Source organism: Malus domestica, chromosome 13 (assembly GCF_042453785.1).
Source record: "Malus domestica chromosome 13, GDT2T_hap1".
NCBI classification, from domain to species: domain Eukaryota; kingdom Viridiplantae; phylum Streptophyta; class Magnoliopsida; order Rosales; family Rosaceae; genus Malus; species Malus domestica.
Genome location: NC_091673.1, coordinates 21,487,159 through 21,513,084, shown reverse-complemented (window position 1 = coordinate 21,513,084; position 25,926 = coordinate 21,487,159). Strand labels below are relative to the sequence as shown.

The following is a 25,926-nucleotide window of genomic DNA, read 5'->3' as shown; positions in this document are numbered from 1 at the left end:
GAGGTGTTGGTTCAAATGAAAGCTTCTGAACCTAGACGTTAAAATAAGATTGCGATAATGGTTCATATTTACCCAAATGCGCGTAAATACAACATTTGTAAATGTAGAGGCTCGAAATCCACTGACATATTGATGCAAGAAGAAAAGGTCACCAGACTACGAAGGTGCCGGTGCTGCTCAAACTAGGTTTGATTGTTTCCTCCTTAAAAGGAAAACAATGATACAAGTGAATATATAACATAATACGAGTATTGCAACCGAGAGGGCTTTTGACTACATCTTTATAAGCATGACCATGACTGTCAAGTTCTTTTGGTAAACTTTTGTATCCTCATATATATAAACCTCGTTTGTTATACAATCAGAGTTGTAATATGCACATTTCGGGATGACTTGGTATCTGAATTTCAGTGTGTAGTGAAGATTACTTTGTGAAGAATACGGCTCATGCTTGAGTTGCGAGTGTTCCATTTTTCTCTAGTTGACGTAGTCTTGCTCGTTCCATCTTTCGTTTACGCCACTCTTCCAGGGCTGCAGGACATTATGCAAATTGGGAAAATTAGCTCATAACGATAAACACAAGTTGACATCTGAACAAAAATATGCACCAAAAATGCTATGAATCTTTCTTGCACGTACTAATACTAAAGTCAGAAAAATAATTTGACCAAATTTTAATGAAGCAGCACATAGTCATTGCGTAGGCTACTATTTACACAAGAAACCATAACCGATGTATCCATCTGCTCTAACGTTTAAAGGGTGAAGGATGTTTGACGAGTTCTCTAAGATTGGTTCACATCTAACTTAAAATGTGAGCAACTATCTGATTTTCATAAACAACTGACACACACAAATAACATACAAGAACAATAGCCCATTTCAGCATTTCAGAATGGACAAAAAATGACATATTTTCACCTTTGAAGCTGGTTGCATCATTAACAGAATGTAGATCCTTCAACCTCTTGGAAAGGCCAACTGCAACGGTCTGCCGTGTGTCATTCTCTTTGACTGTTTCTGGTTTTGCATTTGCTTCTTGTTGGATTTCCTTCACCTGAAATAGGAAAAAATTAAATGAACATCCAATTGTACACAAAACCATGAATTATACAAGGTTAACTATTTGTGTGATACTGAAAATTTTTATAAACAAGAAGTTCCAATTACAATTGAAAGTGCACATAAACATCAGACAAGCAAACAGTAAGTATTGGTTCAGTTTGTACACGGACACTCTCCGTTTCGTTTGTTACTAGCTGTAGAAGTTTATTTTAAGTAGAATTATAATCGATGCATAATAGTTCTAACACTGATTCCATACTTACTCTTTTTATCAGTTCCATGGGTCGCATAGCAAAACGAATTTCTTCAGATTCTCTTACATACCTAAGTGCAGCTGCACATACACAGGAAAAAGATTAAAGAAAACCAAATTAAAGTCAAGAATTATCATATTAGAGCATATGAACAAAATATCCCTTCACAGATTCATGAATTAGTATATTTAACTTTCTATAACGAACACACCATAGTTTAACAATCACCATGGTGCTTAAATCAAAACTGGACCTTTTAGTCATTCAAATATAGGTTTCATGCTATTATAATGCTTCGTTCACGAAATGCCTGCTTAAATCAAAACTGGGTCTTTTAGTCATTCAAATATAGGTTTCATGCTAGTATAATGCTTCGTTCACAAAATGCCTTCACAATCACCATCTTGGACCACTTTTTCCATTAAAATTTGCTCATAATTACCCTCAAGTTAAAAGCCATCCTCCGGTTCTAAACTAGGGTCATATAGATGGAAAAGGAAGATTAAGATTAAGAAATAAAACTATACTGCGTCTAAGCGAGTAAACTATGTTACACATGGTAAAAAATTCCTGCAAAGAAGTGGTTGCTTCTCTCATTGCCTCATAGGAAAAGAGTAAGACACCAGTTGCACAATTTTAATCCTAAGAGTTTAATTCAAGGCTCCTCAGTTCTCAAAAACCTCTATATGGGATTTAGTTTTCAAAATTGAACTGGTCCGAATCCGAACTAGGAAGATAACCTCATGACATTGCAACTTAAGGATAAAATCCCAAAAAAAAACCACTGTGAATTGCACTAAATGAAAGACCTCGATCACAAAATTCTCAAGCCTAAAATACTAAATTTCAAGCAAATTCGGAACCTTCGAAGATCAACATAAAGCTGCACAACAAGATAACCATACAATTAAACCACTAAACCCCGCATTAGAAATCCTAATTCCCTAACCTCAAACGAAATGGGTCACCAATCCAATCAACAAGAAGAAGCAAATGATGGGTTAGCAAGAAAAACCCAGAAAATTTTCAAAAAGTGAGGAAATTTAGATGATGGGTCAGCATGATTTGCAAAGATAAAGAAAACTATGAGCAAGATTGTAGAGAGAGAGGGAGGGAGACCTGAATTGAGGCGAGAGGCGGAGAGTTTGGAGCGAGAAGTAGCGGAGGAGAGAAAGCCCTGAAGCAGTAGAAGCGCCGTGATCAGGTTGAGCAAGCACATCATTATGGTGGCGCTCCTGAACGAGAGCCTCGGCCGCCATGATTGCTGTCCCTCCATCGTTTTCTTCTTCTTCTTGATTGCTGTATCTTTTGGTAATTCGATGCTAATTGAGCCGGTATAAATTAGCAGCAGCGAGAGAGAGAGACGAAGATCGACAAAGAGAGAGCGCCGTCCCCGGCATAATTTGCGACTCCAAAATTGTCCTTGTTCACTTTCACTTGATTTCTACTCAAGGTCAAAAACACTTCCAAATTAGAGGTGGGTCCTTCTGCTTTGGGAGAGGAAAATCAAGAAAACAAAACAAAATTAAGAATCAGTCTCCGTCTTTTAAGGCTCGTTTAGAAGTGCTTTTAAAATTACAAAAAACGCTTCTAGAAAAAATATACTTGGATTTCAAAAGCACTTAGAATTATAGAAATCCTAAACCCTAAAGGGGCATCAGTTATGTGCATCTTTCAGAAACACTTCCAAATGTTTTTTTATGATTTACTTGCGATTTTACTAAGAATTGGTTTCATAAACATTTTCACAAAAAATGTTTTTAGTTATTTTAAAAATACTTCCAAATGAGCCCTTAATCTAGGTAGTGTTATTGCACTTCAATTTTACGTGAAGACATTTTAAGTTCGATTCTTGTAAATACGAATTCGAATTAAATTATTATGGCTTGTCCAAGGTGGTTGAGCTCATTTTCCTATATCGTAATCTAGATAACGTCCTATGTTTTAAAAACTGAGTTACCGTCCAGAAAGAAAATTAAGAATCAAGAAACCTAGGTCAGCTGCATTTTTGTCCTTGGAAAATTTCCTTTTTATTCTATTGTTTGTATTATTTTATGTTGGTGATTATTTGAGTTTTTTAATACAAAATTTTAAGTTTGGATATTGGTTAGATAAGTTTCCAAATTGGAATTTCATGCTTCATTCGTATTCATTTGGATTTATTCCAAAAAAGAAGAAAAAGGAATGATGTACCATTTTTTCAATTTTTTTATGACTAACTTAAAAAGTTTTGAAGAAGTTAGGTTTCATCATAAAATTAATTGACAATATAGGAAGTAGTCCAACCACTTATAAGTCAATGTAAGGTCCCACTTCTCATTTAGACTCATTCTCAACACGCCCCTCAAGTGTGGTGAATTTTCAAGCTTAACACGTAGACAACACAACAAGATGATGTGGACCTGTGGTGAATTTTCAAGTTTAACACATGGACAACATAACAGGGTAACGTGGAGCGCATGTGGCCGTTTGGCTTCACACGTGGGATAACTTGCTCTCATACCATGGAGAAGTTGAGATTCCACCATAAAAATCAATTGACAATATAAGAAGTAGTCCAACATCTTATAAGCTTATGAAAGGTCATTCTTCCCATAAATATGAGATTCATTATCAATAGGTTTCCTATTTTCTTTGGCCTTACGTCATGTAACAATTTAGAGAGTCATACTATGTGGTAAATTACAAAACTAAATACAAAAATGTTATGATGACCCACATTCACAATCTTATCTGCTATATTTTAATTTTATGCGAACTATGTGTCACAAATGTTGAATAGTAAACTCTTTCAACAATTTTTTAATATCATTGAATTATTCTTCAAGAAGGTGGATCGTGTTACAAAATATAAGATGAAAGAACCCTTTGTTGAGAATTTGCAGTGAGTGCAAGAGTATAGATTTTTTCAGTACAACTGTTTATTGAAATGGTAGGAAATGGGATAGTCTTTGCATTTATCAAAGTCCCTTTATACACAAAAGTTTACAGCCATAAGGAGTAAACGTTATGAAGCAAAAGTTGTCATCTCATTTTCTATCTCATCTTTTTAATGCTATCCTACCTAAAATCTTGAATTGGTGTCACCAAAATCAATGTGACTGCTTGTTTCTTCATGTATTTCTATGTAAGAATTCACATCAATTTCACAACGGATCATTTGTTGTTTCTAGCAAATTGAACCAATAAAACAAAGGAGAAAAACCTTGCACTATTGGAATTGAGGGAGTAATTAACTTAAAAATATTTATAATAAAAACGAAAAACGTGAGCGGCAGGATTCGAACCTGCGCGGGCAAAGCCCACATGATTTCTAGTCATGCCCGATAACCACTCCGGCACGCTCACTGTGACGATGCTGAAACTCCAAATTTGTATTAATTTACGCACACGCTTCTCGATAACCCATGTTTCAAGTTTCAACTTCCAGTTTCACATCCTAGCTCTTCTCTTCTCCCACCACATGATCCTATGGTAGCCACTCCACTCCTCCTCAGTCACTTCTCCTCATCCGCCATTGTTGCGGCCTAACCTCTCTTAATGTAAGAACAGTCCTTTTTCCGTTCTTTGTTGTGTTCTTGGGATAACTGTGATGCCCACCAGCTGTTTGACGGATTGTCTCGGCTGGAAAATCTTGTTTTTTGGGTGATATTGGAAGTGGGTTTTGTGTTTCTGTTTGTATTTGATGGATTAAATTGGATTACGATGTGTTTTGATTCAAATATATTGTTCGGATAGGTAATTGGCACGGTTAGAAACTAAATATTAAATATTCTCTCTGAAAAATATCATCTTTCATTCAGTTGTAGCTGTTAACTTACACTCATAATCTTGTTTTTCGACTAATCCATGCATTTCATAATGTTTGGGAAGACAGCCTCTGAATTGTTTGATATCCAACTGGATTACGAAGATGGCTTCCACGATCTTTAGAAGCCTTCACACGAACCCTTGTTTGCTCTATCGAACTGCATTGCTTAGAAGAAAAAATGCCTTTTTGTATTGCACAATGAGGAGCGCACAAACCCAGACGGCCACCACACAAGAAAAGGTTAAGTCACAAGTGAAAGTAGCACCGAATGTTCAGAACAAAACACTTGAGAAAGCCTCAAAGGACTATGAAGCTGTCATAGCTGTAGAAGCTCATGTCCAGCTCAACACTCTTACCAAGGCCTTTTGTAGTTGTTCTTATAATTATGGTTCTCCACCAAACACCAGCGTCTGCCCCATATGTATGGGTCTGCCTGGCGCTTTACCGGTTTTGAACATGAAGGTCATTGGGTCTTCAGTTAAAGTGGGACTTTCACTCAATTGCAAAATGTCATTCAACTCAACGTTTGATAGGGAACAGTACTTTTACCTGGACCTTCCGAAGGGTTACCAAATATCACAGTTTGATGTTCCAATTGCCACTGGTGGCTACATTGATGTGGATCTTCCACTAGAGTTTGGTGGTGGGCATAGAAAGTTTGGCATTACAAGAGTTCACATGGAAGAGGATGTAGGGAAGCTGCTTCATTCAGAAGGTGGACGTCACTCACAGGAAAGTGCCTTTCCTTTCATATTTTTCCATCAGCATTGTTCTAATTCTTATAAGTTATAAAAGAGTGAACTACATTCTGGTTTTGTTTCTATAGTTTCTAAATGTCAGGGTGATGGTGCTATTTATCTTGTTTTGTTTGTGCCCTTGCGGACTTCTTGTCCGTGCTTTCTTTGGAATAAAAAATTGTTTCTTCTTGAAAAAAAAAAAAACTACATTCTGGTTTTATTCTCTGTGAAGTTTCTTTGTTTCCTATTTTCTTCTATTTGTTTTACTACTTTAAAGGCTTAATTAGATTAGTATAGTGTTATGAATTCTGCGTAAATATGTCCTTTGAAATTTACTTTTGGAATAACAATAACTATTTATGTATATATATATAGTAATCTACTTGTCATCAGTTATGTAAGATTATCAGAGGCTGAGGTTAACGCTATCACTTTTCTGGATACTTTTTGTTTATTTCTTGCAGGTTGATTTAAACAGAGCCGGGGTGCCCTTGCTTGAGATTGTTTCTGAAACTGATATGAGAACTGGTATTGAAGCTGCAGAATTACAGAGGTTGGTTCGGTACTTGGGAGTGAGTAATGGGAATATGCAAGAGGGTTCACTTCGTTGTGATGTGAATGTCTCTGTTCGACCAATTGGGCAAATACAGTTTGGGACAAAGTTAAGTTACTTCACGTTTTCTGTTTCTTAGCAACTATAAATCTAGTGTAAAGAGAAACACGGAAAAAAAGAGATACCAAAATGTCATAACTTCAGCTCTGGCAAATGATTGAAATTGTCAACCTGGTAGGTTCTTGGAATAAAATAGAATTTGTTCTTTGCAAATAATCGGGTAATTTTATCACATTTTAATGGAGTTACGGATTCTTTTAGAAAAAGTTAATGGTATTGGTACTTCTCAATGCGTTCTCAAATTAAAGAAACGTTATTTCTAAAAGTTTCCTGCATTGAAGAATATCCAGAGTGTTATTCTTTTTATTCTCTGGTGACATTTTCTCAGAAGGGAAGCATTTTGTGTTTGACAAAGATCTTACCTGAATGACATACTGAGATATGAAAAGTAGATTTTTTTACATAAAGAGATGCACTATTAAATAGGTTATATTCAGCTTTTATGTCATAACTGTCAAAGTCATAGCCTTGGGACTAGAAATCCACAGTTATAGCACATACACGCCCACTCACCATAAGAAAGACAGATTGGAAGACAGCAAAACGTTACAATATAAATCGAATGTAATGAGTACTTTTCTATTTGACCAACTTTTGCTGCAGTACAATTATATATTATTTTCAGCGACTGATATAATTCTTCCTATTACATATTGGCAGGTGGAGATAAAAAATTTGAATGTTTTTCATCTGTGAGCAGGGCAATAGATTATGAAATCTCCAGGAGGTGCTTCTTCATAGTCAAGGCCAGAACAAAGAAATTGTACAGGAAACTCGTCTATGGGAAGAAGGAGCACAGGTGATAGTACCTTTATCACCCTTATTGTGTAAAACGTTCCTTTGTGTCCAGCTACATGCTCTGTTAACTTTATTGTGCTGTTCAGAAAACAGTTACAATGAGAAAGAAAGAAGGACTTGCTGACTACCGATATTTCCCAGAACCAGACCTTCCAGGAGTCTTCCTCACCCATGACTATGTTGATGCTATTCGTAATACATTGCCTGAACTTCCAGAAATGAAGCGTCGGAGATATGAAAAGATGGGTCTGAGCATGCACGATGTTCTTTTTCTTGCAAACGACGTAAACGTAAGATCTCCGTATTATTGTTCTGAATGCTTGCTCTGTGTGGGAGTTGCTCTATATTTCTAGAATTTGAGAGTTAAAGGAACAAACAGAAGTAGAAATTATGTATGCTTGCTCTCTGGGAGTTGCTCTAAATTCCCAAGGTCATGTAATTCACACAAAGTAAGAAAGAAAGAACAAAAGAAAAGTTAATGTTTACTCGCACTGCTAGCAATTGTACATGCCGAGCTTGATGGACTGGCCATCTTTCTCTTGAGTGTCTTATCAATCTCTTACTGTGTGTTTGAACCAGATGTTTTTAGTGTCAGTGGATGTTTCCCTAAGAAATTACTTCAAGAAAAGCCTTTAGTCAGTCATTTCATCCATTCAATGTTCAAGTACAAATGGTTGATCTAAATGGCATAATATGCATGCCTATTATTTTTGTTTTCATCTTAAAAAATGGCATCATATGTTATATGTGAATTGGGGCTGATTGCTTTATGTATACCTTAGGTTGCAGAGTTTTTTGATACTACTATTACAAAGGGTGCCGATGTGAAGCTAGCTACCAACTGGATAATGAGTGATGTTGCTGCCTATATGAAAAATGAAAAATTGACCATCAATGAGATTAAGCTTAGCCCCCAAGAGTTGGCTGAGTTAATAGCTTCCATTAAAGATGGGACTATTAGTGGGAAAATAGGAAAAGAGGTAACTGGTTTTCTTTTCTTCTTTCAGACTACATTTGCAATTTTATGTATTTCTAAGATCAATGGAATTTGCAGATACTGTATGAGCTTCTAGCCAAGGGTGGTACTGTGAAGGGACTACAACAACAACAACAAAGCCTTTTCCCACTAAGTGGGGTCGGCTATATGAATCCTAGAACGCCATTGCGCTCGGTTTTGTGTCATGTCCTCCGTCAAATCCAAGTACTCTAAGTCTTTTCTTAGGGTCTCTTCCAAAGTTTTCCTAGGTCTTCCTCTACCCCTTCGGCTCTGAACCTCTGTCCCGTAGTCACATCTTCGAACCGGAGCGTCAGTAGGCCTTCTTTGCACATGTCTAAACCACCGTAACCGAGTTTCTCTCTTCTTTCCTTCAATTTCGGCTACTCCTACTTTACCTTAGATATCCTCATTCCTAATCTTATCATTTCTCGTGTGCCCACACATCCAACGAAGCATCCTCATCTCCACTACACCTACGTGTTGATGCTTCACCGCCCAACATTCTGTGCCATACAGCATCGCCGGCCTTATTGCCGTCCTATAAAATTTTTCCTTGAGCTTCAGTGGCCTACGACAGTCACACAACACGCCGGATGCATTCTTCCACTTCATCCATCCAGCTTGTGTTCTATGGGTGAGATCTCCATCAAATTCTCCGTTCTTTTGCAAGATAGATCCTAGGTAGCGAAAACGGTCGCTCTTTTGTATTTCCTGATCTCCGATCCTCACCCCTAACTCATTTTGGCCTCCATTTGCACTGAACTTGCATTCCATATATTCTGTCTTTGATCGGCTTAGGCGAAGAACTTTAGATTCCAACACTTCTCTCCAAAGGTTAAGCTTCGCGTTTACCCCTTCCTGCGTTTCATCTATCAACACTATATCGTTTGCGAAAAGCATACACCAAAGAATATCATCTTAAATATTAAGTTTGTGATCTTCGCTAGATTGCTCCGGTCATTAGTGTGGATAAGTATGTAAATGGATAGAGACAGGAAGCAAACACAAGATGTACGTGGTTCACCCAGATTGGCTACGTCCACGGAGTAAAGGAGTTCTCATTAATTGTGAAGGGTTTACACAGTACATAGGTTCAAGCTCTCCTTTAGTGAGTACAAGTGAATGATTTAGTACAAATGACATTAAGAAATATTGTGGGAGAATGATCTCGTAATCACGAAACTTTTAAGTACCGAAATGTGGTATCGTCTTCACTTGCCTTATCTGTCTCATAGGTAGATGTGGCATCTTCTTTGGAAGTACTCTTCCTCCCTCTAAGGGTGGTATCTTTAACTGGTGGAAATGCACAAGGTAATGTATCAATTTCACTTGACGCTTACTTGTAGTTTCAGGCTTGATCAAGCGCGATACAAACCATGTAGTAGTAGTCCCCCAAGTCGCCGAGCTGGGGGATCTGCTGAAAGAGGTGACAGACAAGGTAAGCAATTAGAGCTCCAAGCAATCAGTCTCAGATCAGAAGTTTGATTTCGAGTTCCGGCTGATTATTATCCTTCTCCTTATCTTGCACGCAGCATGAAGGATAAAGAGAAGAAAAGGAGAAAATGTGATATGAGATACTTTTGCTTTTGAAGAAGTAACTCTCCACAGGCTTATTCTTGAACTGGGTTAGAGGGTTTTCTGGTTTCCGTCAGAGTATAAGGTCGATTGAAGAATTTGAGGGTCAAAACAAGTCCATCAAATCTAGAGTACGTTCGACTCTGCTGATATGGGATACTTTTGCTGTTGATAAAGTAGTGGATGTATCGGCACGTGTTCTGTTGCGTTTGTCTCCACATGCTTCCTTGTATCCTTCTCACTTGCCCTATTTGTTCCTTAGGCAGATGTGGTATCTTCTCGGGGAGCGTAAGATGTTGAAGATGAGTACTCGAGAGCAATGCCAGGTAAGTAATCAGGTAAGGGGTTCCAGGCAGTCAGTTCCGAACTGGAAGCTTGATTCCAAGTGCTGACTGATTGCTCTCTTTCTCCTTGTCTTGTAGGTAAGAACAAGGCCAAAGGAAAAGACAGGGAAAAAGCATGATATGGGATACTCTTACTTTTAACCCTGATGATATGAGATATTCTTGCTCTAGTGTAGCTTGTTTGCAGAGGTATTCTTGGGGGGAAAGAAAGCTGAGTATTTCGAGAGGCTTCGTTGGGAGTGCCCTCTCAGATATGAGGAAGGGTTGAGCATTTTTGCAGGTCTGCCTGTCCGTTGAGGATGGAGGTCGACATATATAGGAGTCTCCCTAACAACAAGGAGTAATGCTATTCCTTTACCCTGCTTGGTCATAGTACGGTAGTGGGAGCTGCCAGCTTCACGTGTTTTAACTCTGTTAGAGCACTTTGAAAAAGTGGTCTGTGGTATCTGGAAAGTTGATGTTACGTGTGAAGATTACAGACAAGCTTTATCCAAGGAGATCTGGCTCTCGAAGTTGAGAAAGCGGTGTGAGTATTACAGACAAGCTTTATCTAAGGGGCTCTCGAAGTTGAGAAAGCGGTGCCTCTTCGGTTTTCGAACAAGCAATCCTGTCGGGGATCTGTCTCTCGAGATTCGGAGAACGGTGCCTCTTCGATTTTCGAGAAAGCAATCCTGCTAGGAGTTTGGCTCTCGAGATTCAGAGAGCGGTGTCTCGTCGCTTTTTGAGAAAGTAATCATGTTGGGAGTCTGGCTCTCGAGATTCGGAGGACGGTGCCTCTTCGATCTTGAAGCAAGCAATCTTGTTGGGAGTGTATTCTCGAATGTGAGTAAAGGTTAGGCCTGTTTGCTAGTCTACCTTGCCACGGAGCACAGAGGTTGACACACATGGACTTTCCAATTATCCAGCAGTGGTCCTGTTCCTTTACCCTTGTGGGTAATAATATGGTAGCTAGACCTTCAAAATTTATGTGTCTAAACTTTGTTAGTGCTGTTTCTTTGCTATTCTTTTACCCTTCTTGGTCATAGCGATGTAATGGGAGCTGCAAGCTTCACGTGTCTAAACTTTGTCAGAGATTTTTGGCAAAGTTATCTATGGTACCCGTGAGCTAATGTTGCGTGTGGAAAGTGGATGATTGAACAGTAACATTCACGTGCTTTCTACTTCACCAGAAATCTTCGACAGAATGCCCGTAATTTCCGTAAAGTTGAGTGTGCATGTGACAGGTGCTGACAAGGTTGAAAAGTGTTGACAAGGTTGAAAAAGCAGGTGCCTCTTCGATTTCTGAGATCGGCCCTCGTGGTCTCTGAGCAGCCCAGCTTTTGAGAAAGCAAGCGCCTCTTCGATTTCTGCGATCGACCTTCGTGGTCTTTGAGCAGCCCAGCCTTTGGGAAAGCAAACGCCTCTTCGATTCCTGAGATCGGCCCTCGTGGTCTTTGAGCAGCCCAGCTTTTAAGAAAGCAAACCCTTTTCGATTTCTGAGCAGGCGCCTATTTGATTTCTGAAGCTCCATCGAGTGCAGATTTTTATAGAGGCTGGTATTAAGTTCCAAAACACACTTGAATCTCCACCAGTAGAAGCTCCCTTCTTACATTTCTAAGATCTTGATTTGTCCGACCTTTTCTCTCTTCAACACCTTTGAAAATGTCTGGCCCCTCCGACCGTCGTTTTGACTTGAACCTTGTTGAAGAGGCAACCACGCCTTCTCCAGACAACATATGGCGCCCATCCTTCTTATCCCCTACTGGTCCTCTTACCGTTGGGGATTTCGTGATGAAGAATGATATGACCGCTGCGGTGGTGGCCAGGAACCTTCTCACTCCCAAAGATAACAGACTACTTTCCAAACGGTCTGATGAGTTGGCTGTTAAGGATTCTCTGGCTCTCAGTGTTCAGTGTGCAGGTTCTGTGTCTAATATGGCTCAACACCTATTTGCTCGAACCCGCCAAGTTTAATCATTGGCGGCTGAAGTGATGAGTCTCAAACAGGAGATTATAGGGCTTAAGCATGAGAATAAACAGTTGCACCGACTCGCACATGACTATGCTACAAACATGAAGAGGAAGCTTGACCAGATGAAGGAATCTGATGGTCAGATTTTACATGATCATCAGAGGTTTGTGGGCTTGTTCCAAAGACATTTATTGCCTTCGTCTTCTGGAGCTGTACCGCGTAATGAAGCTCCAAATGATCAACCTCCGATGCCTCATCCTTCTAGGGTGCTGTCCAGTACTGAGGCTCCGAATGATCCCCCTCCAGTGCCTTCTCTTTCTGGGGCTCTACCGACTGCTGAGACTTCTCCTAAGCAACCTTTGTGAAGGCTCCCTCTTGTTTGTTTATTTTGACTCATGTATATGTACATATTTGTAACTTATTGGAGATATCAATAAATAAGTTTTGTTTCATTTCAATGTATTGTGTTAAATACACCAAAGTCTTCTTCACTAAGTTCTTTGAATTTTTCTTTTGTTGAAGCTTGTATGTTGAAGCTTTGTGAGTGGAGCATGTAGGTTGAGGTAGTGTTCCCTTAATTTCCCGAGTAGGGAAAACTTCTCGATTGGAGACTTGAAAAATCCAAGTCACTGAGTGGGGTCGGCTATATGAATCTTAGAACGCCATTGTGATCGATCATGTGTCATGTCCTCCGTTAAATCCAAGTACTCTAAGTCTTTTCTTAGAGTCTCTTCTAAAGTTTTCCTAGATCTTCCTCTACCCCTTCGGCCCTGAACCTCTGTCCCGTAGTCGCATTTTCTAATCGGAGCGTCAGTAGGCCTTCTTTGCACATGTCCAAACCACCGTAACCGATTTTCTCTCAGCTTTCCTTCAATTTTGGCTACTCCTACTTTACCTCGGATATCTTCATTCCTAATCTTATCATTTCTCGTGTGCCCACACATCTACCGAAGCATCCTCATCTCCGCTACACCCAGTTTGTGTACGTGTTGATGCTTCACCGCCCAACATTCTGTGCCATACAGCATCGCCGGCCTTATTGCCGTCCTATAAAATTTTCCCTTAAGCTTCAGTGGCATACGACGATCACACAACACGCCGGATGCACTCTTCCACTTCATCCATCCAGCTTGTATTCTATGGTTGAGATTTCCATCTAATTCTCCGTTCTTTTGCAAAATAGATCCTAAGTAGCGAAAACGGTCGCTTTTTGGTATTTCCTGATCTCCGATCCTTACCCCTAACTCATTTTGGCCTCCATTTGCACTTAATTTACACTCCATATATTCTGTCTTTGATTGGCTTAGGCGAAGACCTTTAGATTCCAACACTTCTCTCCAAAGGTTAAGCTTCGCATTTACCCCTTCCTGAGTTTCATCTATCAACACTATATCGTCTGCGAAAAGCATACACCAAGGAATATCATCTTGAATATGTCCTGTTAATTCATCCATTACCAACGCAAAAAGATAAGGACTTAAGGATCAGCCTTGATGTAATCCTACAGTTATGGGGAAGCTTTCGGTTTGTCTTTCATGAGTTCTTACGGCAGTCTTTGCTCCTTCATACATATCCTTTATAGCTTGAATATATGCTACTCGTACTCATTTCTTCTCTAAAATCCTCCAAAGAATGTCTCTTGGGACCCTATCATACGCTTTTTCCAAATCTATAAAGACCATGTGTAAATCCTTTTTCCCATCTCTATATCTTTCCATCAATCTTCGTAAGAGATAGATTGCCTCCATGGTTGAGCGCCCAGGCATGAACCCGAATTGGTTGTCTGAAACCCGTGTCTCTTGCCTCAATCTATGCTCAATGACTCTCTCCCAGAGCTTCATTGTATGACTCATTAGCTTAATACCCCTATAGTTCATGCAATTTTGTACGTCGCCCTTAATCTTGTAAATAGACACCAAGGTGCTCTTTCGCCACTCGTTTGACATCTTCTTCGTTTTCAAAATCCTATTGAAAAGGTCAGTGAGCCATGTTATATCTGTCTCTCCCAAGGCTTTCCACACTTCAATCGGTATATCGTCTGGGCCCATTGCTTTTCTATGCTTCATCTTCTTCAAAGCTACAACCACTTCTTCCTTCCTGATTCAACGATAAAAGGAGTAGTTTCTACATTCTTCTGAGTTACTCAACTCCCCTAAAGAAGTACTCATTTCATGTCCTTCATTGAAAAGATTATGAAAATAACCTCTCCATCTGTCTTTGACCGCGTTCTCTGTAGCAAGAACCATTCCATCCTCATCCTTAATGCACCTCACTTGGTTTAGGTCCCTTGTCTTCTTTTCCCTTGCTCTAGCTAGTTTATAGATATCCAACTCTCATTCTTTGGTATCTAGTCGCTTATACATATCGTCATAAGCCGGTAACTTAGCTTCTCTCACAGCTTTCTTCGCCTCTTGCTTCGCTCTTCTATACCTTTCACCATTTTCATCAGTCCTATCCTTGTATAAGGCTTTACAACATTCCTTCTTAGCCTTCACCTTTGTTTGTACCTCCTCATTCCACCACCAAGATTCCTTTTGGTGTGGAGCAAAGCCTTTGGACTCTCCTAATACCTCTTTTGCTACTTTTCGGATACAGCTAGCCATTGAATCCCATCTTTGGCTAGCTTCCTCCTCTCTATCCCAAACACACTGGGTGATTACTTGCTCTTTGAAAATGACTTGTTTTTCTCCTTTTAGATTCCACCATCTAGTCCTTGGGCACTTCCAAGTCTTGTTCTTTTTTCTCACTCTTTTGATATGTACATCCATCACCAACAAGCGATGTTGATTAGCCAAGCTCTCCCCCGGTATAACTTTGCAATCCTTACAAGTTATACGATCCCCTTTCCTCATTAGAAGAAAATCTATTTGTGTTTTTGACGACCCACTCTTGTAGGTGATCACATGTTCTTCTCTCTTCTTAAAGAAGGTGTTGGCTAAGAAGAGATCATATGCCATTGTAAAATCCAAGATAGCTTCCCCATCCTCGTTTCTCTCCCCAAAACCATGGCCACCATGAAAACCTCCATAGTTGCCTGTCTCTCTGCCCATGTGTCCATTTAAATCTCCTCCTATAAATAACTTCTCCGTCTGAGTAATTTCTTGCACCAAGTCTCCAAGGTCTTCCCAAAATTTCTCCTTCGAACTCGTATCCAACCCTACTTGAGGTGCGTACGCACTAATCACATTGATGAGTTCTTGTCCTATTACAATCTTGATTGCCATGATTCTATCTCCTACCCTCTTGACATCTACATCTTGTGTCAAGGTCTTGTCCACAATGATGCCAACACCGTTTCTCGTTCTATTTGTGCCCGAATACCAAAGCTTAAACCCTGAGTTTTCTAGATCCCTTGCCTTAAGACCAACCCACTTAGTTTCTTGTAGACACATAATATTTATCCTTCTCCTCACCATAACTTCCACTACTTCCATAGTTTTTCCCGTTAAGGTTCCTATATTCCACTTTCCTAAACGCATTCTACTCTTTTGAACTCTACCCTTATGTCCTAGCTTCTTCACCATCCCCCGTCTAATAGGATCAAAGTACTTCTTTTGTGTGTCCTGTGTAAAGTTGATAGGAGCATAAGCTCCCAAACAACTTTGAGTGGAGTCGTTCGAAAAGAAGTTTCTATGACCTCCTTGCTCATTTAACACTGCATCTGGGTGCCGATGGAGATACAGCGACCCTTACTCACTTATCACTGTGCTCGGGCCACACAGCGCGCCACTTACGGGTGACGTCCTAGTTTTAGCGCGATTTCGTTCTAGATTCATTGTCATGAGGATTCGATGTAACTGTGGAGTGCCGGCTGTCGACTACCTGACGCCCTCCCCCTCCTCCTTTATCCGGGCTTGGGACCGGTAATGTAAGATAAACTTACACAGGCGGAGTTGGTACTGTGAAGGGACTGATTGAAGAAAAAGATTTAGTTCAGGCAAGTTCACTTTATTTCCAGGCTTGTTATTTTTAAATGTTCAAATGTGTGAAATGTTGGAGAATAGAATCCCACAATGGTTATATGACATAATAATATACAATTATCATATCGGAGTTTCCACCCCTAATATCACCAAGGCCTTTTGTGATAGAACCCAACACCTAATAATAGGTGGTTAAGTTGGAACAATATTGGTGATATTGATAGTGGACCAAGCTGGCCTATAAAGTTGGTCATGAGATGTAATCATTCTTATAAATGTCTATTTTTTCTGTCCAATTATAGTTGTCTGTCGCTGCTTTTTAAACTTTTATTGCTGTTATATGTGCTGCTCAGTAATTTTATCTGATACTCTGATCCTATGCTAGATTAAAAATGTGCCGAAGGTTGAGCACCTTCTCAAGTATCCTGTGCCTTGGCCTAATATAGCATTCATTCCTTTTTTGTGTCAAATTCAACACCTATCACCACAATGGTTCTAAAAATAACAGTGTCGTCTGGACTCTGGATTATTTCCCACTTACCAATTGGTAAAATTGGTGGTAGTGTATCTTATTTTTGGATGTTTCGCAGATGTTATCTAGTTTCAGAAGTCAAAAGACACTATTTTGATTTCTTTATGTGCCCCCTACTTTATGCGAGTTAAAAAGTTAGGATAACAATGGAGATCCATTTTTTTTTTCAAATACAATATGAATCATGTCACCCTAAAATAACTGATTGATCCTACTAATTTGTTCCAATTAGAGTAAATACGTTAGATGTTATCATATAGAATTTATGCACCGCTGCAGCCAATAACAGTGAAATAAAATCATCTTATGATGATAATATCGTATAGAACTTTGTAACAAATTACAAGTCCTCTAATGACTCAGGTTTGTAACAGATAGTAGATCCTGCTGAGATTGAAAAAATGGTAGAAAAGGTGGTGTCAGAGAATCCAAAGCAGCTGGAACAATATCATGGTGGAAAGACTAAACTGCAAGATTATTTTGCTGGGCAGGTAAAATTTTATCAAACTGTAATCCATATGCTCAGTTTTCTATTCATGATTAAGCTATTGATAATGTTTCATAAGTTGAGTGAAATGGTTTTGAACATTTTAACTCTTTGCAGGTAATGAAACTATCAAAAGGAAAAGCAAATCCAGGGCTCCTGAACAAGATTCTTTTAGAGAAATTAAACGCCAAAAGCTGATAAAGGTCTAGATGATGCAATATTGTGGCCACCAATGGCAAACCAGCATTGCTGAATACTAAAAGCATTTCGACATTTGTTGCTTGAATTATGTCTTGCCTGCGGTAGAAGCATATCTTGACTTTGACGTGTTTGTGGTCACTTCTGAGTTCTGAACCAGCATTCAACAGCTGCTTGAGATTTGACCTGCCATATCTGAAGTATGGATCAAGAGTATCTGGAGCTTGAAGAAACGATTTGCCTCTAATTTTATACTTCCTGCTGCAGTTTGATTGCTCTACAATCTAAAATGCTGGATAGAGAGACATTGAATTGTAACCTCAGCTTCTTCCGGTACATAATTCATTTTCCAGAATTCAAGCTCTTAATTTTGGTGTTCAAAGATTCATTTGTACATAAAAGAAATGAGATCAATTACATAACACTTACATTTTGTGTACTATCTACCGCTCACCATGGATTAGGAACTATCCAAAAGGGTGGCGGATCAACTCTCCACTTCCGAAATTCATAAATTGGCTTCACAACTTTGTTAGCTATGTTGTATACTCCCACATCGTGACCACCATAATCATAGTCGTGATCTCTACCGACGTCTAAAGTGATCTCGTCCCATCTATCGTCTGTGAAGTAAATTGAGTTTTCTTCGCATTCTGGAAAATCATGAACGGATACTGACATCGACTGATTCCCGCCTAAAAATAAGGCACGATCTCGCAAAGACTCAACTTTCTCCCACTTAGTGGCTGTGAAATTCAACTTAAGGACATAAAACTGCAATGTTCTATAGGGACAGAAGCAACCGTACTCATCTAAATCCCCCTCACAAATAGCCGTGCCCTCATGGTTGACGAAGTTGCCGATAACTCGCCCCACCGACAAAATCTCACCCAAAGACTCCACCAAGTAAGTTTGAGTAGAATATTTTTCCTTGGACAAGTCTTTAGTTATACGATTCACACTTTCAAGTTCTAAAAATGGTTGATGAAGGTTCATGGTTTTGATAGGAGTAGAAGATTTTTTGAAGTCCCAAACTTCGACCGAGCCGTCCCCTGCCAATGCATACAACTTCTCTTTGTGGAAAATAACATCACAGTATTCTCCATGCACACCTTCTAAACCTCTCCATCTGCTGCCCTTCTCCCCATACTTGCAAAACCCAAGTTTTGAAGGTAACGCACCATAAATTATCGCAACAACAAAGCTGTCGTTGTGAGAAGGGTCGGATGAGAGGACAGCTTTGGCAATAAAATTCGTGCGCAATTGTTCAATGCTGTCAGGATTGATGGGGCAATGCAGAGACCAAATTTGTGGGAGTTGAATTCTACGCCGCGAAACTGGATTCAACAGATGCGGGATTGAATTGTTGTCCATGATCACCAGCCAACCGTATGATGAACCAACGCACCAAGCATCATGACATTCTTGTAATACGCTCTTGATAGTGTAAACTTTTTCTTCTCTAAGGCTGTAGAAGCAACGAGTGTTAACAACATTTTCTTCATCACTGGGAAGCATGAGCCATGGAGAAGTTTGAGGAAACGATGTGGCATAATAACATTTCTTGGCGTGATTCCAAGAAGAACAAACAGATTTAAATCGTAGCTTGTCGGGGAAGGAGAAATTTTTCATGAATAACTCTAATATTTCAGATTGGAGGTCGGGCCAATTTGGTGATATTGATCTTCTCGTTTTGTGGCGACGGTGATATACTTTTCCGAACATTATTGTTGAATGAATGGTCATGATGCTTTGTAAATAGTGAACGTAAAGAGCAGACCCCATCTTTATATTGGACTTGAGTTTGGGGGAATCCAGTTTGAGTTCGGAAATTAAACAAATTCATAATTGTTTTAGGAATACTAATCCAGGTTGCATTAGGAAATTAGTTAATCCCGGGTATCCTACTATAATTACTAATAATTTTAGGAAAGCTATATATATCAATGCCCTAGCTACTCAACTACCATAATCCATAAACCTAGCTACGTACTCGAGTCGAAACCCTACCTAGCTACTCAAAACCCCATACGCCATGGCTCTCATTCGACGTCGGCAACTAAAGTCCTTGGCCCCTCTCTCCGATCACCGCCTGCGTTTCTCTCTTCCCCTCCATCCGCCTGAACTCATAGCCGCCGCCAACTACTCTTCCGCTTCAATCTCTGTCGCCGATCTCGAGACACTCGAACTCCTCGGCCAAGGTAATGGCGGCAAGGTCTACAAGGTTCGTCACAAGTGACTTCCACCACCTACGCTCTCAAACTCGTCAGCAGTGACTCAAAGCCCACCGTCCAGTGTAATCTCTTCCGCGAGATTGAAATCCTCCACCGCACCGACTCTCCCCACATTGTCCGCTGTGAAGCCTTCTTTGAACAGCTCTTGGGAGACATCAAGATCCTCATGGAGTTCATGGACTCGGGCACCCTCGAAACTTTACTCATAGACAATGGCGCGTTCTCTGAGGCCAAGCTTGCCCACGTGCCACGTCAAGTTCTCAGTGACCGGAACTATCTTCACACGCACAACATCACTCACCGTGCCAATCTTTTGGTGAACACTAACATGGAAGTGAAGATCCCCGACTTTGGCGTAAGCAAGATCGTTCTCTTAACCTCCGACGGCGCCTGCAGTTCTCCCATTGGTACTTGAACACATGAGCCCTGAAAGATTCAACAAGGAGAACTGCGGCGGCAGTTACAATGGTTACGCCAGTGACATATGGAGTTTCGGCTCACCATCATGGAGCTCTACGTGGGTCACCATCCGCTGTTTCCTCAGGTCAGAGTCCCGACTGGCCGTCCCTCATGTTGGCTATATGTTTCGGAGAGCCACCGAGTTTGCCTGCTGGCGCTTAGCACGGGTTGAAGAGTTTTATTGGGGCTTACTTGCAGAAGGAAGTCGGAAGAAGGTGGACAGCCGGTCAGTTGTTAAGGCATCCCTTCGTCACCGATCTTTCTTTTTGAACGTTAGTTTCTGTTGTAGTGTTGTACATTGACTGATTGATTTCCACGGAAAATCGAAATGCGATGAAAAATTAATTTTTATATTCCCATTCTTTTCTTATGCAATTTTAGGGAAAAAAAAAAATGTTGAATCAAATTACTCGGCAGTTTGCACTCAAATTTAAATTATTTCGTAGATTAAAGACTACTTTCAATTGTTTTGTGGAAAACAGGGTGACTAGAGAAAAAAAAAAGTATAGAAGGAAAAAAAAAAAAAATGTGAATGTCTTCCCAAAATAAAATCGGAGCATGACTAATGCAGTCTTTGCAGACTCTCAAGGAACTTCAGGAGCTTTTTTCTTGCCAGAACAATGTGGCACTTGACACTTGTTATGAATAAGAGGTTGAAACAATTTTACGGCACTTTATGAGAGAAACAAAAATAGAAAAGAACAAGGGGTTTTGAACATTAGTCCTTGCAAAAGATTAAAATTTAAAAAAAAACCTGGTGTTAGATTACATATTCAATTTAATCCCTTGAAGTGTACTTTTATCAAAATTTATATTCAATTTTTGTTATTTAATGTGTATTTTTTTTAATATCTCCACATCAAATTTTAATTTTATTAATATGCACACATTTAGTTCTTTAATTATAAATGAACATAAATGAAAAAATATTAAAACAAGTTTGTGATACAAAAATATATAAATACATAAGTGTACAGAAATGGTTGTGCCGAAATATATATAATTAATTTTTTTGTACCGAAATATTTGTACTGAAATTTATTATAATGAACCTAAATGTATGTATCGAAATGTATTATATTGAATTAATGTACTTAAATGTCAATACCAAAATGTATGTACCAAAATGTGCATACCGAAATGTATGTACCGAAATATAATATATTGCATTAATGTACCTAATAGTCAATACTCAAATGAGAGGTATTAGGTTTGAATTTCGTGGATGACGAATTCGATACCAAATTAAGTTGTCATTTGTGTGGTTTAGCCGAACACCACCCCCCTGTTTCCTAAATGTAGACATTAAAATATATTATGATAAATGAAATGAAAATTAAATTTAAATGTAATTAATACATTAAAATAGGAATAAAAAGATAAATAAAAAATCAAAATATAACTAATAAATGAGATGATTAAATGTACTAGGGACTAAAATTGGATTTTAATCTTACAACAGGTTATATTCTAAAACTCATTGTCATAGCTCGTCCCGAAATATTATAATTCTAGGTGTGAGATTACTTAATTACCCTTGGTCGTTTTGTGTGGTTTTATGGGTGAGGTCTTAGTTGGACAAATTCTAAATTTTCCTAAGTTTTGGAACACTTAGGACTTAAAATGTTTTCCTTGGTTGGTTGGTGACTCACGTGGACCTCACACACACACGAACTATTCCCCTCTCTTCTCACCCGTGCTTTCTCTTTCTCGAACTCACTCTCTCTCCTTTCTCCCGTAAGGACGAACTTCGAACTCAAGCTTCCACGCACGGATCGACATTCAAAAGGTAATATTCTTGTTCCCTACAAGCTCCTGAGTTCATTCGTACCATTTTTAGATCTTGAAACCCTTAAAATCCCGAGAAACCATAACCTTCGATTTGGTGCACTGTTCATGCACACGTAAATGTGAAGGTTTCAGTGTATTTTAAGCTCAGAGGGAGCTTTAGAAGGTCTTCACGAAGCTCGGAGAAGAAAAACGACGTGTTTTGGACGTCGGGAAGTCGAGATCGACGAGTTTCAAGTTTGGCTGGACTATCGAGACTTCCCCGATGAGATTTCGTGAATTTCAAAGCTTGAAAGTAGTAAGTTTGTGTTCTACTCACTCTAAGCTTCATTTTGAGACAAATTGCATGGATTTTGGTGCAAAAATGAGTGAGAAATAAGGTTTTTTCAAATTTTCCAGTTTCTGGCGAACGGCGACCAGCGAGGCTAGCTGGAGAAGAAGATAGAATATTCCGTCAAAGTTGACGGAATATTCTGACGCCGTCAGATAAAATTAACAGATTCCGTTAATTTTAACAGAATATTCCTAACGAGGTTAAGGGATTCCGTTAGGTTCCCTGCGCGTGGCCGCGCGTGTTGCCGTGCCTTGGCTGGCGCGTGGGTGGTCGAAAAATTATTCTAAAAATATGGAGATGTTCGTGAGGTTGTGTAGATCACGTTGGTATATTCAAACACCGCATTTGAGCATTGTATGAGAAGTTATTAGCTAGTTTTGGCTATGTGCTTTAAATAACGTTTTTATAGTTAATTTGCATATAGGTGAGACTTATCCCGAGGACGAGCACAATCAAGGGCGACTCGGGGGCTACGACTTTTCGACATACTAGTGAGTGGGCTTTTGATTTTCATTATATACTTATATACGTGATATTTTCCCAGAAAAATACGTTTAAATTAAGTATGCCTTGAATGCCATGCATATAAATTTATATTTTGTAAATGAAATAGTATATGATGCATGATATATATAATTGTGGTGCTGTGGACGCTCAGGTAAGCTCATGTGAGTTATGCATTGTGATGTGATTTAAAGTTGTGATTAATTGAGAAACATAGCGCTTATAAACCTGCACCTAGGGTGATTGTGATTTAGCCAGAGATATGGCACATGCTTGTTTATGATGTCACCTCCCGCACCATATGCTCACATTGGATCCAATTTAGGTGCACAGTCTTGTTGTACAGACCATCATAGGTGGTTTCGACTTGTAGGTGACTAGTGATTTATCGCCCAGCTATTATGAGAGAGTAGTATGAAGGAAATTTTGTGAAAAACATATTCATTTGAGCAACATATATGGCATGCAATTAACAATTAAAGGCGGAATCATGCTTGTATGCACTCAAAAACAAAACATTACCCATGAAATTCAAAGCCTAGTAGAAGGGTGAACCAAGACTCAACTCAAAACAAAGTGAGTTAAGAAACTTTATACCTTTGTTGATTCCTCTTTGCATAAGCAAAGGCTAATCACCCAAGGAGGGGGCCTTCATTCTTGCTTTTTAGCTCCATGGATTTCTTGGATGAGGATGGTTGAAAGGATTCTCCAAGTTCCCAAAGTTGAGAACCTCTAAGTCTCCACGCCAAGGTAGGACTTGAAGAAGAGATGAGTGACCTAGAGGAAGTAAGATTGCTAGCTAAAATACTCTAGGGTGGCCGGCCTCTTAGCGAGAAAAATGGAGCTTGTGTTCTCATCTTTTCTCTAAAAGAAACCCTAAGGATGAAATGGCTATAAAGTTGCATTTATACCACCTCACAATGGAGTGGCAAACTTGCAATTAAGCCAAGTTCACTACCCCTCTCTATATGGCCGGTTTTCCCAAGCCTTTGGGCTATTTTGGGCTTCTTGAATTTTGTATGTTAAGTTGTCATACAACTTAAGCTATTGGGCTTGACGATTCGAAGCCCAATTTGGGCTTTAAGGCCCAAAACTAACTCAAGGTTTAAAACGAACTTATTCGTTTGATTAATTAACATATTAATTAATTATTGCTATAAACAATTAAACCATTTAATTGTCCTTACTCATCTCCGTTGTTTCTTCAATCTCTACCTTACATGGTGTACGATCCATTAGGTTCCTTTTAGTGAGGCAGTGGGCGATTAGAACTCTTTCAAGTCGATTGTGAATTGAAACTTACTTTCAATTCTCCCTTTAGTGATTATACATGTTTAGGGCTCCACAAACCATGAGTGACACCTAACAGTATGTCATGGTTACCCAAGCTAATCAGAAGAGGTGGAGAACCCATTTAGTTTAGGATTACAATGCAATACGGTCTTTCCCTAATACAATACTCTTGACCACATTGTTTGGTTTGATAGTTTATTCATGTCTACTATCCAATGTGATTCTCTTACTTATATGATTACCTTGAATGTGATTTAGAACGACTTCCTAAATCTTATTCATACTCTGGCTAGAGATTCTGAATCATATCATAGAGTATTCTCTCTCAAACAGTTTGAAGGTTAGGGATCCCTTGTTACGCATTCACTTGCCTTCATGGCTAAGTGGCTTAACCCCAACTATGTCGTGGACACCCTCTGACGGAGTGACTTTGACATAGTCAAAGATCAAGGACCTAACCACAAGACAACTATGATGCCTCAGGTCAAATGACTACTTTGCATTATTCCAACCATGAGTTCTCACGTGACATGAGTATGAGAACTCCTTGTTGATCGTGTTCAGTGGACTCATTCTCTATTGAGCACCTACATGCTTGTCTTGGTGTCAGTCACACCAATGACTCGAGACCAGTCACTCTCCCTAAGAGAAGACATAACACGTACTGATCTTAACGGACTGTCAATGCCCAATTGGCAATCCTATGATCAGGAATGTTTAGGATATGTATACGGAAGAGAATGGTCTCATAAATCTAACTTCTTTAGATCGCATTCTCCCAATTACATATTCCTTAGACTTATCGTTTAAGCGTATAACATTTATATGAGATGGCTTCAAACAATAATCTTTGCCCTTTAAATTAAACTATATTAGTTTAACATGTGAAATGTCCGTAAAGTATCATCATATGATTGGTTTTAGGGCACATTTCCAACATAGTATTGAGCATAATTATATTACACCCAATATTGTCGTACAGACCTTTTCATTGGTTCTGACACGTGTGCAGTATAGTGCCGTATAGGTTATTGTAGTGACTCTGGCTAGATTGACTTTTGAGCTATGAATTTAGCTGTACAGACTTATGTAGGAGTTCCGGCTAATATGTTATTTTCCATGAATTTATTCTCACCTGAATTACTTACTCTGTTATATCTTGGCATGGCATACTTATGATTATGAACATGTGATGCATGATTTGAATTGATAAATTTACATATATATTTATGCATATGCTTATATTCTATTTCTGGGAAAATTATATATGTTTTACGGCGAGGAGTTAGAACTATTGAGAAATGAAATGGTTTTGTAAAACATTTGTTTTTGCCCACTCACGCTTTCTGTTTTGCGCCCCTCCAGGTTTTAGATAAGCTTGCTATTGGTGGCCTTGAGGACTTCGGCAGTTTTGACATAATAAATAATTGTAGGACATCTTCTGGTACTGTATAATTTGTACTTGTCCTACTGGACTGCACCTAGACTTTCTATGCTCTAATTAGGAGTTTTTACTTTTATATCTTACTCCTAACACTTCCTGTTTATTAGTGCACTTTAGTAGCTCTCGGTTTTTATTTATTCATATATTTCTTATCTTATTTACTTCCGCACTGTGCACATGGCTACGTCACCTTCACGTAACGGCCAGCATGCCTTGATCTCGATCGGGGTGTGTCAACTCATCTTTTTTAAGGATTAAAATGAAGTTTTCTAAAAGAACAATGTAACACTTGCATGAGGAATCTTACACTAATACAGTATAACCCTTTAGCCTTGTAGACACTACGAGATTTAACAGCTACCGTGACGAAATGAAGGCTGTTTCACAGAGAAGAGTTTTAGCGTCCAAAAAATTGCAATCAAAGCTTCGTTGCCATCATGTCATCGCGCAAAGCTCATGAAGTTAGGGTTTGCATGACGAAGACATGAAAATTTGTCACGCAAACACTTTTGCATGACGAAAGTG

General features: G+C 39.2%; 1 protein-coding gene, 1 non-coding gene and 2 pseudogenes across 2 annotated transcripts; 2 read left to right on the top strand and 2 right to left on the bottom strand.

The window, feature by feature from the left end:
* Positions 1-44: 44 nt before the first annotated feature.
* On the bottom strand, positions 45-2,797 carry LOC114820746 (uncharacterized). The gene is made up of 4 exons (XM_029091983.2): positions 2,439-2,797; positions 1,329-1,399; positions 922-1,057; positions 45-531 (listed from the first exon to the last, which is right to left on the bottom strand). Exons 1-4 carry the CDS (start codon positions 2,593-2,595, stop codon positions 446-448), a joined length of 450 nt encoding a protein of 149 aa, XP_028947816.1. The 5' UTR covers positions 2,596-2,797; the 3' UTR covers positions 45-445.
* Positions 2,798-4,585: 1,788 nt separating this feature from the next.
* TRNAS-AGA (transfer RNA serine (anticodon AGA)) lies at positions 4,586-4,667 on the bottom strand. Its single transcript has one exon. It is a non-coding gene; the product is annotated as a tRNA-Ser (tRNA).
* Positions 4,668-4,719: 52 nt separating this feature from the next.
* LOC103403670 (glutamyl-tRNA(Gln) amidotransferase subunit B, chloroplastic/mitochondrial-like) lies at positions 4,720-17,787 on the top strand (annotated as a pseudogene).
* A 1,593-nt stretch (positions 17,788-19,380) lies between these two features.
* LOC114820399 (mitogen-activated protein kinase kinase 9-like) lies at positions 19,381-20,308 on the top strand (annotated as a pseudogene).
* The last annotated feature ends 5,618 nt before the right edge of the window (positions 20,309-25,926 follow it).

Bases quoted from the DNA above. Each gene is read 5' to 3' on its own strand.
- LOC114820746 (XM_029091983.2), bottom strand. From the start codon at position 2,595: ATGGAGGGACAGCAATCATGGCGGCCGAGGCTCTCGTTCAGGAGCGCC. The intron at 1,058-1,328 runs GTAAGTATGGAA...TTCCTATTTCAG, and splicing joins CCATGGAACTGATAAAAAGA to GTGAAGGAAATCCAACAAGA. The intron at 532-921 runs GTGAAAATATGT...AATGTCCTGCAG, and splicing joins TGATGCAACCAGCTTCAAAG to CCCTGGAAGAGTGGCGTAAA.